Below are 12,642 nucleotides of genomic sequence, written 5' to 3'. Positions count from 1 at the left end.
AGCAGCCGTCTGGGTCAATTTGTAACATTTATTGGAACTGATGGTTTCTCCCCTTCTCTACAAGTGCCTGGCCCTATCTCCAGGCAGATTCACTCCTTGACTCTGTTTTGTTCTTCCCGGGTCCTCTTTGGTTTTGGGATTATTCTCGGTGCCCTCATTCCCTGTCCTTTTGTAGCCGTTTGTGGATCAGGAGGCCTGGCTGCCACCTGCATGCCCTGGCTCAGCTGCTGGATGAGCTGCACTGCCAAGGTGTGGAGCATGGTAAAAAGATGAGAGTTGCTGCAGCACAGAAGAGGAGAAGCAGCATTCGTTTGACCCCTGGTGTGCTGGGGAGCCAGGGAACCGTGTCCCATTCCCATCCTTTCCATGTTTGGACCAATACATAAACTGCTCTCCTATTTACTCTTTTATCTTTTTCAGGACTTTTCCTTTGACATCTCTTTGCCAACAGCAGTTTGAGCCACTTTGTTTCCCCCAGACTCCTGTTTTTTCTGCTCACAGATAATCTGATCCCATCCCCTGGTGAAATGTTGTGTTCCTCATTTCAGTGGCTTGGTCGGCAGGAATGTCAGGAGCTGGAGCTGTCTGGTTGGTTCTTATTCCGAGGACAGCTTGTAATTTAATGATGGCATTGAAATGATAAATGGGTTCTCTGTCTCCTGATATGAATTGGTTTGGGTTTCCCAGGGGCTGGTCCATGGTGTTGTAGGATTTGTTCTGGTGGCCCTTCAATACTTTTCCCCATTTTTGGGTGCTCCCGCAAGCTAAGGTTGCATCAATTGAGCATTTTTTTCTTATTCCATCATCAAATACTTGAATTGCAGCTGATTTTCCTGAACTTCTTATAGCAAAAGCTCCAGTGCTCTGATACACCCTGTACAGCACAGACAATGACAGCAGGTGTTGGAGTGGGCAGAGGGATGATCCCCCCCTTATTTTAGTGAAGTTTTCCCAACATTCTCCATTTGCTGTTTCCCTTTGCAGCTTCAGCCATTTCTGTTGCAGAGTCAGAGATCCTCAGCATGGGCTCTGCCTTCAGCTGTGCAGATTCCATCTGTGCAAGCAGGCAGAGCTTGCGGTGAGGGGCAGAGGGAATCAGCCAATTCCTGCCCCAGGCAAGAAGAGCCAGGTACATTGTCTCCACTTTGCCCCAGCAGTGTTAATTTGAATTTCTAAAGCTCCTTCTGGGTGCCTGGAATGCAGCTTCTCTTCCAGAGGAGCTTCAGCAGCCTCACATGTGCCCCCCCCACAACCTCCTACTTTTTTTTTTCCCCCTTCAAATGATCCATTTAATATTTGTGACTTAAAGGGTGACCTTTAAATCTCTTCTAGTTTTGCGAAGTACAGCCTAAAGGTGAACGTTGAAAAACCCAGAAAAAAATTTTTGTATCTCTTACAGAAACATACACAAAAAATTCCAAGGCAATTCAGTTTTTTTCTACTTCTCCTTGGAGTAAAACTTCATTCTCACATCCCTGACCAAAACATAACTGGCAATATAGAAGAGGGATTATTACAAAAAAATACTCTAATTCTCTAAACTTTGCATTGGAACTGCAGGAAAAACTCCACCAATAGGTTTAGTGTTAGAGTCAAGGCATTCCTTGATTCTGGCCAGGATGTGCAACAGAAATCATTCCATCCCCACATAGCCCGGGTGTGCAAAGAAAATCGTTCCATGGAACGTGGGTTTTAGTTGATTTTTCCCAAACTGGATACAGTCTAAATGCATTGGTTTAATGTTCTGTAGTTTCAAGTTGTGCAGTTTTTAGTATTTGGTTTCCTGTTGGACCCGGATTTCTTTGCTTCTGCTGTTAATGAGGTGGGAAGTGCTGGATTTCCTTCTCAGCCTTTTGCAGACCAGGTGTCTGCAGCCCTGCCGGGGGCAGTGTCTGGGGTAGGTGTTGGTTGCTGTTTGCTGCTGGGGTTGATGTTTTGCTGCTGGTCGTTATCTTTGTGGGTATCTTTTGGGCCATACCCAGTGTGTTGAGATGTGAAACTCATCTCCACTGAGTGGTGTAACATCCCTTAACAAAACCTTTAACATTTCTTTCCCCAAGGCAAAGGCAAAGCAAGCCTGAGTAGAGAAATCAAAGGTTAACAATGTTCAAGTCTATGAGCTGGTCTATTTTCCATGGATGCACTGGCAGGCAGAGCAGTGTGTGAGTGTGAGTGAGAGGCAGAGTGGAATTGTCCCGGTGTCTCCCCAGCAGCTGTGGCAGTGCAGGCCCAGCGAGCACTGAAGCTGCAGCAGTGGCAGCAAGGGCTGGCCCCGGTGGCTGGAGCTGCCCAGGGAGGGTGGCCAGGCCGAGGATTTCAGCAGAGGAGGTGTGGGCAGGCCCAGGGCCTTGCCCCGCTGTGGAGCCCTGGCTGCTGCTGCGCTGCCTTCAGTGCAGGCTCAGGGGGGCCTCCCATCCTCCTGCTGCAGGCGGGAAGTGCAAATCTCCGGGGCTGCAGAGACCTGGAGCCCAGGCTGAGGGGTCCCCCCGTGTTCAGCTGTGCTGGCGGCTGTTTCTGGCCTCGGGGCCCCTTGGCATGGGCCACGCCACTTGGCCACCAGTGGTGCTGCTTTGCACTCCTTCGGCAGAGCCCATGTCCTGCTTGGATGTTGGCAGCAGCAAAGTGCCAAGGCAGGCTCTGTGCCAGCCCAGCTTCCTGGGGGAGAGATTGCACCAGAGACAGGATTCTGGCCACAGACTGCTTTAAATGTGCATCCCTTATCTCCACCCTGCACTAGGTGGAGAATTCCCAGGGTAAGGAATTCCCGAGATCAAGTGCAAGGGAAATAATTTATTATCTGCCCTGGGTCTGGCTCTTCTTCTTGCCCAAGCCAATGGCAAAAGCCGTACCCATGGCATCTTGGTTTCTATCCCCAGCTTCCAAAGGTGTTTCTTTCTTTCTTTCCCCAATCATTCTTTGTACCTAGCCTGAGCTGTGGGGGTGCCAAGGGTTCTGGAGGTCCCACTGTATTCCTAAAGCTTCCATAAGCCCCTGGAGGATCTTTCCTGGAGAATGAGTTCTGCTTGTCTGAGTCTGTTTCTTCCACAATCCCTTTTATATTAATTACTTCTTTTACAGTTACCTTAATAAGTGATCCAGTGGTTGCTGAGCAATCAGAATTGCTTTTGCCCCCCTGTTAGGTGAGATGGTGTCACCAGAAGATATTGAAGCCTTCCTGCTCAGGGCATTTCAGTGCCAGGCTCTTACAAGCACACACAGCTGTGCTGGTTGAGCTGACCATGGGGGGTAACCTGCACTTTGTCTGATTCCCTTTCCTCAATAACAGCGTGTCTTGGAACTCTTTTCCCTTCTGCTGCCCTTGAAGAGCCATCCACAAAGACATTTTCTGCCTCAGGCCAGGCAATGTCTCCTGAATCTCCCCCAGGCTGGGTCTGGAGCTGTGTCACTTGAATGCAGTGCTGGGTTTCTTCCCAGCCCCTCTGTGGGCTGTTCAAACAGGAGGCTGGGTTAAACCCTTCCCCTGTGCTCAGTTCTGAATCCTCCTGTGCCACTGCACAAGTTTCACACTGTAATAACCGAGCACTGCTCATCCATTGCGAGGCTCTTTTGGTTATCAAAGCTTGAACTTGATGGCAGACTGGAATAGCTGGAGATCCTGTTGTCATCAGGTTTTGGGCCTCAGTTCCCGTTGAAGCTGTGGCTGCACAATTCTGCAGACAATGAGGCCACTCTGGCCACTGGGTGAAACATTTTGGCCCAAGGATTCCTTTGGCATGGCCCTGTTGAACATTCATCTACAATTCCAATTTCTTTTCTGAGTCTGGAAGAGCCCCAGCTGAGGCATTGATATTTTTGGTTGTTCATTTTCCCAAGTTTTGCTCACTTTCTCCTGTCCATACCACAGCATGGAGGCTGTCTGAGGTTAAAAAGTCCTACAATGTTCTGGCTGGAAAGAGAACCCTTAATCCAGCCTGTGTAATTCCCTGTTAATCCTCCGTATTGTCTCAGCTCGTTTTTGGTCCTGGGAAATGTTACTTCTGAGATTGCCCAGACCCTCTCTGCATCAATCTGCCTGGAATCTTCAGTCCCAGTGTTTCCCAACTATTTAAACTTTTTCTGCATCATTTTCACTTCTTTTTCAGATACTCAAAAGGTATTTTTTAGATAGCAAATTGAGCTATTTCACAGGGGCTTTGTCTACCACTTGTTCTGGTCCTCCTCATTGGAGCCATCTGATTCCCTGACTGGCAGGATAGGAGTGCTGTAGGGAGACATCCCTGGCTCCAAGAGCCCTGCCTTTAGCAGGGACTCCATACCAGGCTGTGAGCCCTTCCTTCCCTCCCCTGGAACAGGGTGTTGCTTTTAGACACCACTTGTCCTGGTTGCTTCCAAGTAATTTGGAGAGGCTCCACATCAAATTTTCCCTGGGGCTGCCCACACCTCTGGGTTCCCTTCAGCACAGGCCTTCCCAGACATTTGACACAAAGGTACAGCAGCAATAGCCTCTGTATCACCTTTTACAATATTCCAATGCCACCATCAAATTCCTTCCTGGTTCATAAAAATGACAATAGGAAGAGAAATAAATTAGTTTATTTCAAACCTATCCCTCACAGCTCCTAATAGTGATTAAACAATTGATACCAGCTCAGGTTTCTCATCTATTCCCTTAATAATGAAAACACTCCTTTACAATTTTCCCCCCTAAGGTGTAAGATTTAGAGTGGATGGAGAGGCCCCTGTGTCCATCAGGAGAGGCCTCCTCTGGATGCAGACCCAGCCTGAATGTTCTCCAGGGCTCCAGTGTGGTGGGTCCCCGGTGGGATGGGAGCTCAGAGCGCCCTGACAATCCATGTCCATGCAGGGGTGGACTTGCTCCTGCTGAGGGTGCTGCTGTCTGTGCTTGCAGTGTCCTTGTGGGCTGCAGCTGGAGCCCTGACTCCTTCCCAGGGGCTGTTTGGGTGGGCTCTGCCCTGGCCAGGAGGGCAATGCCTCTGCCAGGTGCTTGTGGCCGACCCCGTCATGCCCTGGGTGCTGGGGCCCCCTTGGGCCCTGGGGTTGATCCCTCAGGGGCTGTGGGAACTCTGCCATGGCCTTTGCCTTCAGCTTGGCCTTTTGCTCATCCCTTCTTGCCTTCAGCTGCTGTGCCTTTGTGCCCAAGTGCTGCAGGGCCTTTTTGTGCCACTCCTGCAGCCCCGGTCACTGCCTGTGGGTGCTCATCCTCTGAGAGCTGCTGAGCTTTCTGCAAAACCTTTCCTTTCTGCAGGGACCCAAAGCAAATCCTGAACAGCAAATCCTGATCCTTCCATGTGCACTCTGCATTTCCCAGCTGTCCCTTTGTTTTCCCCGTTGTGCTCAGGGTCCCTGCCCAGCCCGTGTGGCAGAGCCGGTGCCTGTCCTGCCGCAGTGTCCAAAGGCGGCCCCCCCGGCGGGCAGGGCCGGCAGCTCCCCGGGGCCGGGCAGCGGCCGGGGCGTCCCGCAGCCTCCTGGGGGCCGGGGGCCACTGCCGGCCCTGCCCGGGGCTGGTGGGGTCAGGCAGCGCCCGGCGCTGAGCCCCGGCTGCCCCACAGCCCCGGCCCGGCCCCGCAGCTCCCCACAGGCCCCAGCCCGTGCTCCCGGTGCCGCACCTCTGCGCCCGGTGCTGCCGCTGCCACCGCAGAGAAACCCCTGGCATCCTGACCTCCTGCTTTTCCTCTCCTGGAAACCGGGGATGGAAAGGATCTGGATCAGCTGGCAGATTGTGAGGATAAAACAGTGCTGGAAAACAAAACAATCCTGAGTATTTTTCTCTTTCTCTTCTTTTTCACCATCCTTTTTCTTACCACACAGATTCCTCCTGATGCTTCTTGCCTGAACCGTATTGCTGCACACTCCCCTTCACCCGATCACTTCCCAGCACACCAATACATCCATCCCCTGTTGTACAAATCCCTTCTCCACTTCCCTTGTTTCCCCCCTGGGTGTCCATGTCCTTAATTACCTCTGGGGGAATGTGCAAACTACCTCAGCATTCTCCCAAGAGACCCTTCAGAGACATTTTGGAATCATCACCCCTTTGGCCAGGACCCCTCCCTGGCTTTCCCTTTTCTCCCCTCCATGGGTGCCCTGCCATGTTCACTCCCCGAGGATCCCAGGGCACTCACTGATGAGATTTTCAGTGCTCTCTCCCTGCTGACTCTTCACAGACCCCCTGATGTGTCACTCGTCTGTCTCCTGGTCACTCTCGGGTCCCCAATCAATCCCCGGTGTTGCCGCCAGCCAAGGGAGCCGATCACCCAAAGTGGGTGAGGCACCTTCAGCTGCACTTCCTGCCCACTGCCCCGGAGGGTGGAAGGAATTCGGGATGAGCCCCAGGGTGTGCAGAAAAACTGACATCAGCAGAGGATTCTGTCCACAGAGCAGAGAGACGAATCTTGTAAAATAATTTATTTCTTAAAAATGGGAAAGACTAGGGGACCGTCCTCATGGGATCTCTCCAATTGTTTGAGGACACAGCTTCCTTTTCATCCTAATTCTCCTGGCCACATCTCCCTCTGCTTTCCCCATTGGCTGAAGTACTTGGGAGGTACAGACTTCCCAATCCACCTATTACATACCCACCTTGATATACTCCATGCTTTCATATAGCAAACGATATTCATGGCTCTGTTAAGTCTTGTTCTTCTGGAAGTTCATGAATAGAGCAGAACCTTGGCTGAGCAGCAGTCTGTGTCATCAATTAGTAAAATTTTCTGAAACCGATGTCTTCTCCTGTCACTTCCTAACATAAAAGTTATTTGGCCCTATCTCCGACCAGATTCAGAGCATCTGTTTGTAAAGACACTTTCCTGTTGTTCCTTCCATGGGGTCCCCCGTTTGTGGGACATCCCCCCTGGAGCAGGGTGTCCCCTCTGTGCTGCAGCCCCAGGGCTCGGGCCGAGCTCAGCCAATCAGAGCCCGCGGCGCTGATGACTCACCAGTTGCCAGGCAGACTCGCAGCTCCCCGCGTTCCCCACCTGGACCCACCTGCGCCCCCCCTCGGCCCCATGGCCCCGCGAGGGGAATTTGGGGAGGTGGGAGTGGGGCAGCGCCAAGGCCGGGCCCCCCCGCGCTGTCCTGGCGGGAGCGGCTGCAGTGGGGACCGAGTGCGGGCGGGAGCGGCCGAGAGCCCAGCGCTGCCCCAGCCCGACCTGCCCCAGCTCCATCCCTGCCCCTGCGCTGGGATGCTGTGGGTGTGGGGGCAAGAGGGAGCCGGCAGTGGGTGCTGGGCCTGGAGGCAGGAGGAGAAGGGAAGGAGAAGGAGGCTTGAGAAACAGAATGGTCAAAAGATGCAGGTGGCAGGAGAGGGTGGGATTGTGCAGGAGAAGGAGGAATAGCAGGAGCAAGAGGAGTGTGTGGAAGAGCAGAGACACAGGAGGAGGAGGAGGAGCAGAAAGAGGAAGCAGCAGAAGGTTCCACCCCTCCCTGTGTCTGCAGCCTCCCCCCAGCCCAGGAGTGCTGCTCCCTCCACATGCAGCAGGTGACTGTGGAAGTGGATCCACGATTTTCATGGGGTGAATCTTGGTGTTTCTGAGCTTGCTTGGGATAAATGTTTGTGCTTTGGTTTTATGTGGCAGCTGAATATTTATATCCTGGAGGAGTATTTTCCTGAGTTGTGATGTTTAGGGAGTTTTTGATTTGTGTCTTGGAAGTTTGCGGTATTTTTGGGCTGAATCTTGGTGTTTTGGAGGTTCTTACAGACACAAGATTCCCAATGATTTCCTGAGATGAACTTGGGCAAGGTGGAACCTCCAGTCCAAGGAGCTCTCCTCTTGTTTTTTCCCCAAACCAGGATTTGTCATACCCAGGGTGTGGCTGAATGGAGGAGGAGGAAAAGCCCCGGAGATGCTGCAGGAGGAGGAGCTGCAAACCCAGCCCAGGGAGCTGCGGGGAGGAAAGAGCCCCCCTGAGCCAGGAAGGTGGGCGGAGATCCAGGCGGAGCTCGGAGCTGGTGGAGAAGCCTCATGGCAGGGAGAAGCCCCACAAGTGCTTGGAATGTGGGAAGGGTTTCAGCTGGAGATCCAACCTGATCGTGCACCAGAGGATCCACACTGGGGAGAGGCCCTACGAGTGTGGGGAGTGTGGGAAGAGGTTTCAGACCAGATCCCATCTCCTTGTACATGAGCGGATTCACACAGAGGAGAGGCCCTTCCACTGCTCCGACTGCGGGAAGGGTTTCAAGCAAAACTCCAACCTCACCGTGCACCGGCGCATCCACACCGGGGAGAGGCCCTACGAGTGTGGGAAGTGTGGGAAGGGCTTCAAAGACATGTCTGGCCTGATGGTGCACCAGGTGATCCACACTGGGGAACGGCCCTATGAGTGCTTGGAATGTGGGCAGAGCTTTGGGAGGAGCTCACACCTGAGAAGACACCAGCACATCCACACTGGGGAGAGGCCCTACGAGTGTGGGGAGTGTGGGAAGAGGTTTCAGACCAGCTCCAATCTCCTCCTACATGAGCGGATTCACACAGAGGAGAGGCCCTACCGCTGCCCCGACTGCGGGAAGGGCTTCAAGCAAAACTCCAACCTCACCGTGCACCGGCGCATCCACACCAGGAGAGGCCCTACGAGTGTGGGAAGTGTGGGAAGGGCTTCTCACAGAGCTCAACCTTGACCCAGCACCAACGGAGGCACCACTAAGGGAAGCCCTGTGAGTGCCCCACGTGAGGGAAGAGCTTGGAGTGAGGGAAGAGAGTGAGGGAAGAGTTTGGTGTGCTGCTGCAGCTCCATCCCCCATGGGAGGATCCGGGCTGGATGATCCCCAGTGACCCCCGTTGGGCAGAGCCCTGGTGTCCCCGTATGGGGAATAAAACAGAGAGTAAAGCAATGGAGCTGATAAAGGGGCCGGATATCTGAGGCCTGACTGAGCAGAAACTGTGGGAGACACAGACACAGTTTCAGTCTCCCTGGGCAAGAAGACTGACCAAGCAACATGGTGTGAGACTTTGTGATAAGATAAATGTTCCCAGGTGACCTGATGTCACAAAGAATGTGTATCCAATGGGAAATTGTTACCAAAAACAGAGCCATGTATAAGCACCATACAAGTAAATCCCTGTATAAACACCTGGTACACTCAATAAAATTGGCTTTGGTCTAAACTGGGATGTCCCCGTCTCTCCATGGTGGATAACCCTGTTGTGGGTGATCCCCGTTGGGTGGGGGAAGGCGCTGGAGGGATTTCTTTCCCTTCTCCTGGTGCTGCCGTGGTTTGGTTGGTAATAAATTCCCTCCCTGTGCCCAGGCCGGGTCTGTTGTCCCCGTGCCGGTGCTCGGGGCGGGATCTCTCCCGTTCCTTCTCTGCACTGCCGGGCCTCTCCTCAGCCAATGAGAGAACGCGGTGGAGAAGAGTCAGCCAATGAGAGCGAGCGGGGCTGATGACTCACCAGTTGCCGGGCAGACCCGCAGCAGGCAGTGTTCCCCACCTGGACCCGCCCTCCCTGCCCAGGGCCGGCCCCGCCGTGGGGTCCCCCCAAGTCCCTCCCCAGTGCCCCCATGAACTGGGCTGGGTTTAACTGGGAAGCTTTACTGGGAACACTGGGAGCAGGGGGCAGGGGCAGAGTGACAGCAGGGCTGGGGGCACAGGATCCCCCAAAATCAGCGTGGGGATGGAGCAGGGGGTGCCGGCCGGGCCCGGGGTCACGGCGAGGGGCTGTCACCGCCAGCGGCTCAGGAGCTCTGTGGGCAGAAAAAAGGGGGTGACACCAGGCTGGGGACCCCGGGGAAGCATTCACATTCTGGGGGAGGGGGGACACAACCCCCGCAACCCCCGGAACCCCCCTATTCTTGTGCAGGTAGAACCCGATCCCCAGTGCCAGGAAGATGAAGCCCAACCCAGAATCCCCAGTTCGTCAGCATCTTGCTGTGGCAGCATCCAGCAGCATCTCTGGGTGGTCCGCAGGGGTCAGGACCCCCCAGAAACTCTCAGAGGCACCCAAGCCTCTTCAAGCACCCTCCTGGTCGCTCCCAACCTACTCAGGATCCCTGAAACCTCCCTCTTGATCCCTTCCTGACATCCCCAGGACCCACCAAAGCTCCTCCTGTCCCTCTCAGTATCTCACAGCCTCCTTCCAGTTGCCCCCCACTGCTCCAGGACCCCCAAACTGTCAGTCCCTTCCCAGCCCCACCAGGGGTCATCCAGACTCCTCCCAGTCTCTTCCCAGCACAACCAACCTTGTCCCAACCTCTGCTTTTCCATCCCCAGTCTCCATCCAACTCTTCCAGGCTCACTCTCATCCCTCCCAGTCACACCCAGCACACCCAAACTCCCTCCCAGTGTCCACCAGGACCCCCAGAACCCCATCCCACCCTCCCCAGTATTCTCCAAACCCCTTCTTAGCCCTTCCAAACCCACAACCTCCTCTCCCAGTTGAAACCAGGCTCTCCAACTCCCTCCCAGGTGATTCCAGCACATCCCAATGGCTGTCCCAGTGCCCCCAATTCCTCCCCTGTACCCCAGTGCTGGCTCAAGGGGTGCTCCAGGCTGACGTGCTCCACCTGGCAGGTGGAGGTGACCCTGGCCCAGGTTGGGGTTTCCAGCAGCACCAGGAGCTGGTGGGTTCAGTCCCCATTCGGGACCATGTCGGTGGCCACCACAGAGAGCTCCTGCTGGCCCTGGAACCACCTCAGCTGGATGGGAGCAGGGTAGAAATCCACCAAGGAGCAGAGCAGGTGGCCGGGGCTGGGCCGGGAGCTCGAGGGCACCAGCGAGATGGACACGGTGGGGGGCACTGGGAGAGAGCGGGGACACACTGGGATCAGCTGGGGGGAACTGGGAGAGAGGTGGGAGGGGTGGTGTGGCCTTGGGGCAGACTGGGAATGGACTGAGAGGGACTGGGAATGAACTGGGAAAGACTGGGATGATACTCAGAGAGAGGGGAGAGGATGGGGGGCACTCGGAGAGGGTGGAGATCTCGGAGTGAACTGGGGAGGAACCGGGAATGGGCTGGGAAGGAGTGGGAGGGACTGGGGCGGCACTGGGAGGAACTGGGAATGGGCTGGGAAGGAGTGGGAGGGACTGGGGCGGCACTGGGAGGAACTGGGAATGGGCTGGGAAGGAGTGGGAGGGACTGGGGCGGCACTGGGAGGAACTGGGAACGGGCTGGGAAGGAGTGGGAGGGACTGGGGCGGCACTGGGAGGAACTGGGAATGAAGCGCGCGGCACTGGGAGGCCGAGTCCAGTGCGGGGCACGCGGCGCTGCGGGTCTGCCTGGCAACTGATGAGTCATCAGAGACTCGCGCTCTGATTGGCTGAGAGGCGGCAGCGCCACGCCAGGCTGAGATGGACAGCCGGGAGGCACTGGGAGAGACTGGGATGGACTGGGAGAGCCACGGGGGTCAGTGGCAGGGACAGAAGGTCTCGGGGATGGGCACAAGAAGGGCTGAGGGCTCTGGGGCGATTCCCAGGGAGATTTTGAGGGCCCTCAGGGTCATTGCCAGAGCAGGGCTCGAGGGCACACGCTCGGCATGCCCCGCGCTCACCTCGGCGCTCCGTGAGGAACGGGCTGAGATACTCGTGGTTGTACCGGCAGAGCCAGTCCACCGCAGTCCTTCTTTGCTCCATAACGTGCGGGTCGCTGTTGCAGTACCTGGCTGCTGTCCCTGGAGTATCTGTCCCGTGGTATCTGTGGATACCATGCAAAGGCCTTTTCTGCTTCTTTACCCTGCACTCTCCTTGTAGCAGTTCAGGCTGGAACAAATGGCTCCCAGAACAGGGACCTTGGGCAGTTGTCCAGTCCCGGAGAGCGTCTCCTGAAGGTCATCGGATCCGGGATCTTCGGGAATTCAAGCGCTGTTTGGGACCAGCTCCAGGAGGAGCTTCTTCCTTCGCTTTGTGAGAACTGTTTCTCCTGGCCTGTCGGCACCCCTTTGGAATTCTGAGGGAAGGCTGCCGCTTTGGAAGGGAAGCTTTCAGAATCCAAAGGACCGGCAGGAGCCCACCAGCCCCCTCGAGGTTTCGCTTTTCCTTTGTGTCCCTCGCATTGGTGAGTACTCGCAGCGTGGGCTGCCAGGTGCCCGGGGGAGAGCACCACACATGAACACATTTATCTTAAGTTCATCCTTTTGCCTCGTGGGGGGGAATTTTGGGTTGTCTGGGGAACATGGACAATCATTTATCCCCAGCTCAACGAGAGATTTATATTCAGATTAAAGCAACCTTAGTACTAGGGAATGTTTCATTTAAAAAGAGGGATCTTAAAACTTTTGTTCGGTTTTTGTTTGAGCTCTTTCATGAGGCTTCCCAGGAAGATGTTTTGTCACTTTCATTCTGGGGGAAAGTTGGGTGATGCATTTATGATATACAAGTGGGGGGGAATTATAAAGTGGGCAAGTTTAATCCTATTTTCAATTTGATTTTTAAATTAGTAAAGCCTAAGTGAGAAAGTGGGGTCCCTGGTTTTTGTTCCCCGTGTTCCTCCCTCCCTGATCCTAACCCTGCTTCCCCTAAGGGTGGGATGGGAGCCAGACCCTGCCCATGGGCACAGGGCTGTCACCTACTCCCTGCTGCCTCCTGCCCCACTCAGTCCCTCTCTCGGGCTGGCCCTGGCCACTCCAGCCCGAGCCTTCCCCGCTCCCTTGTCCCCGACTGCCCTGTCCCCAGTTTGGTCCCCAGCTCCAGGAATGTCAGTTGTACAGCCCCGCCTCGGGTCCCTCCTCTGC

General features: G+C 55.0%; 1 protein-coding gene and 1 pseudogene across 1 annotated transcript in view; one reads left to right on the top strand and one right to left on the bottom strand.

Annotated features, from left to right (window-relative positions):
- LOC144247626 (uncharacterized) overlaps nt 1–12,642 on the top strand; it is a 552,118-nt gene that overhangs the window by 54,794 nt on the left and 484,682 nt on the right. Inside the window, 1 exon segment of the mRNA XM_077788934.1 lies at nt 7,999–8,515. Coding sequence (XP_077645060.1) covers nt 7,999–8,515 — 517 coding nt within the window.
- On the bottom strand, nt 9,652–11,776 carry LOC144247609 (H-2 class II histocompatibility antigen, E-S beta chain-like; annotated as a pseudogene).

This window comes from Lonchura striata, chromosome 29 (assembly GCF_046129695.1).
Source record: "Lonchura striata isolate bLonStr1 chromosome 29, bLonStr1.mat, whole genome shotgun sequence".
NCBI classification, from domain to species: Eukaryota; Metazoa; Chordata; class Aves; order Passeriformes; family Estrildidae; genus Lonchura; species Lonchura striata.
Note: the sequence above shows the minus strand (reverse complement) of the source record. Positions and strands in the feature narration are given on the sequence as shown.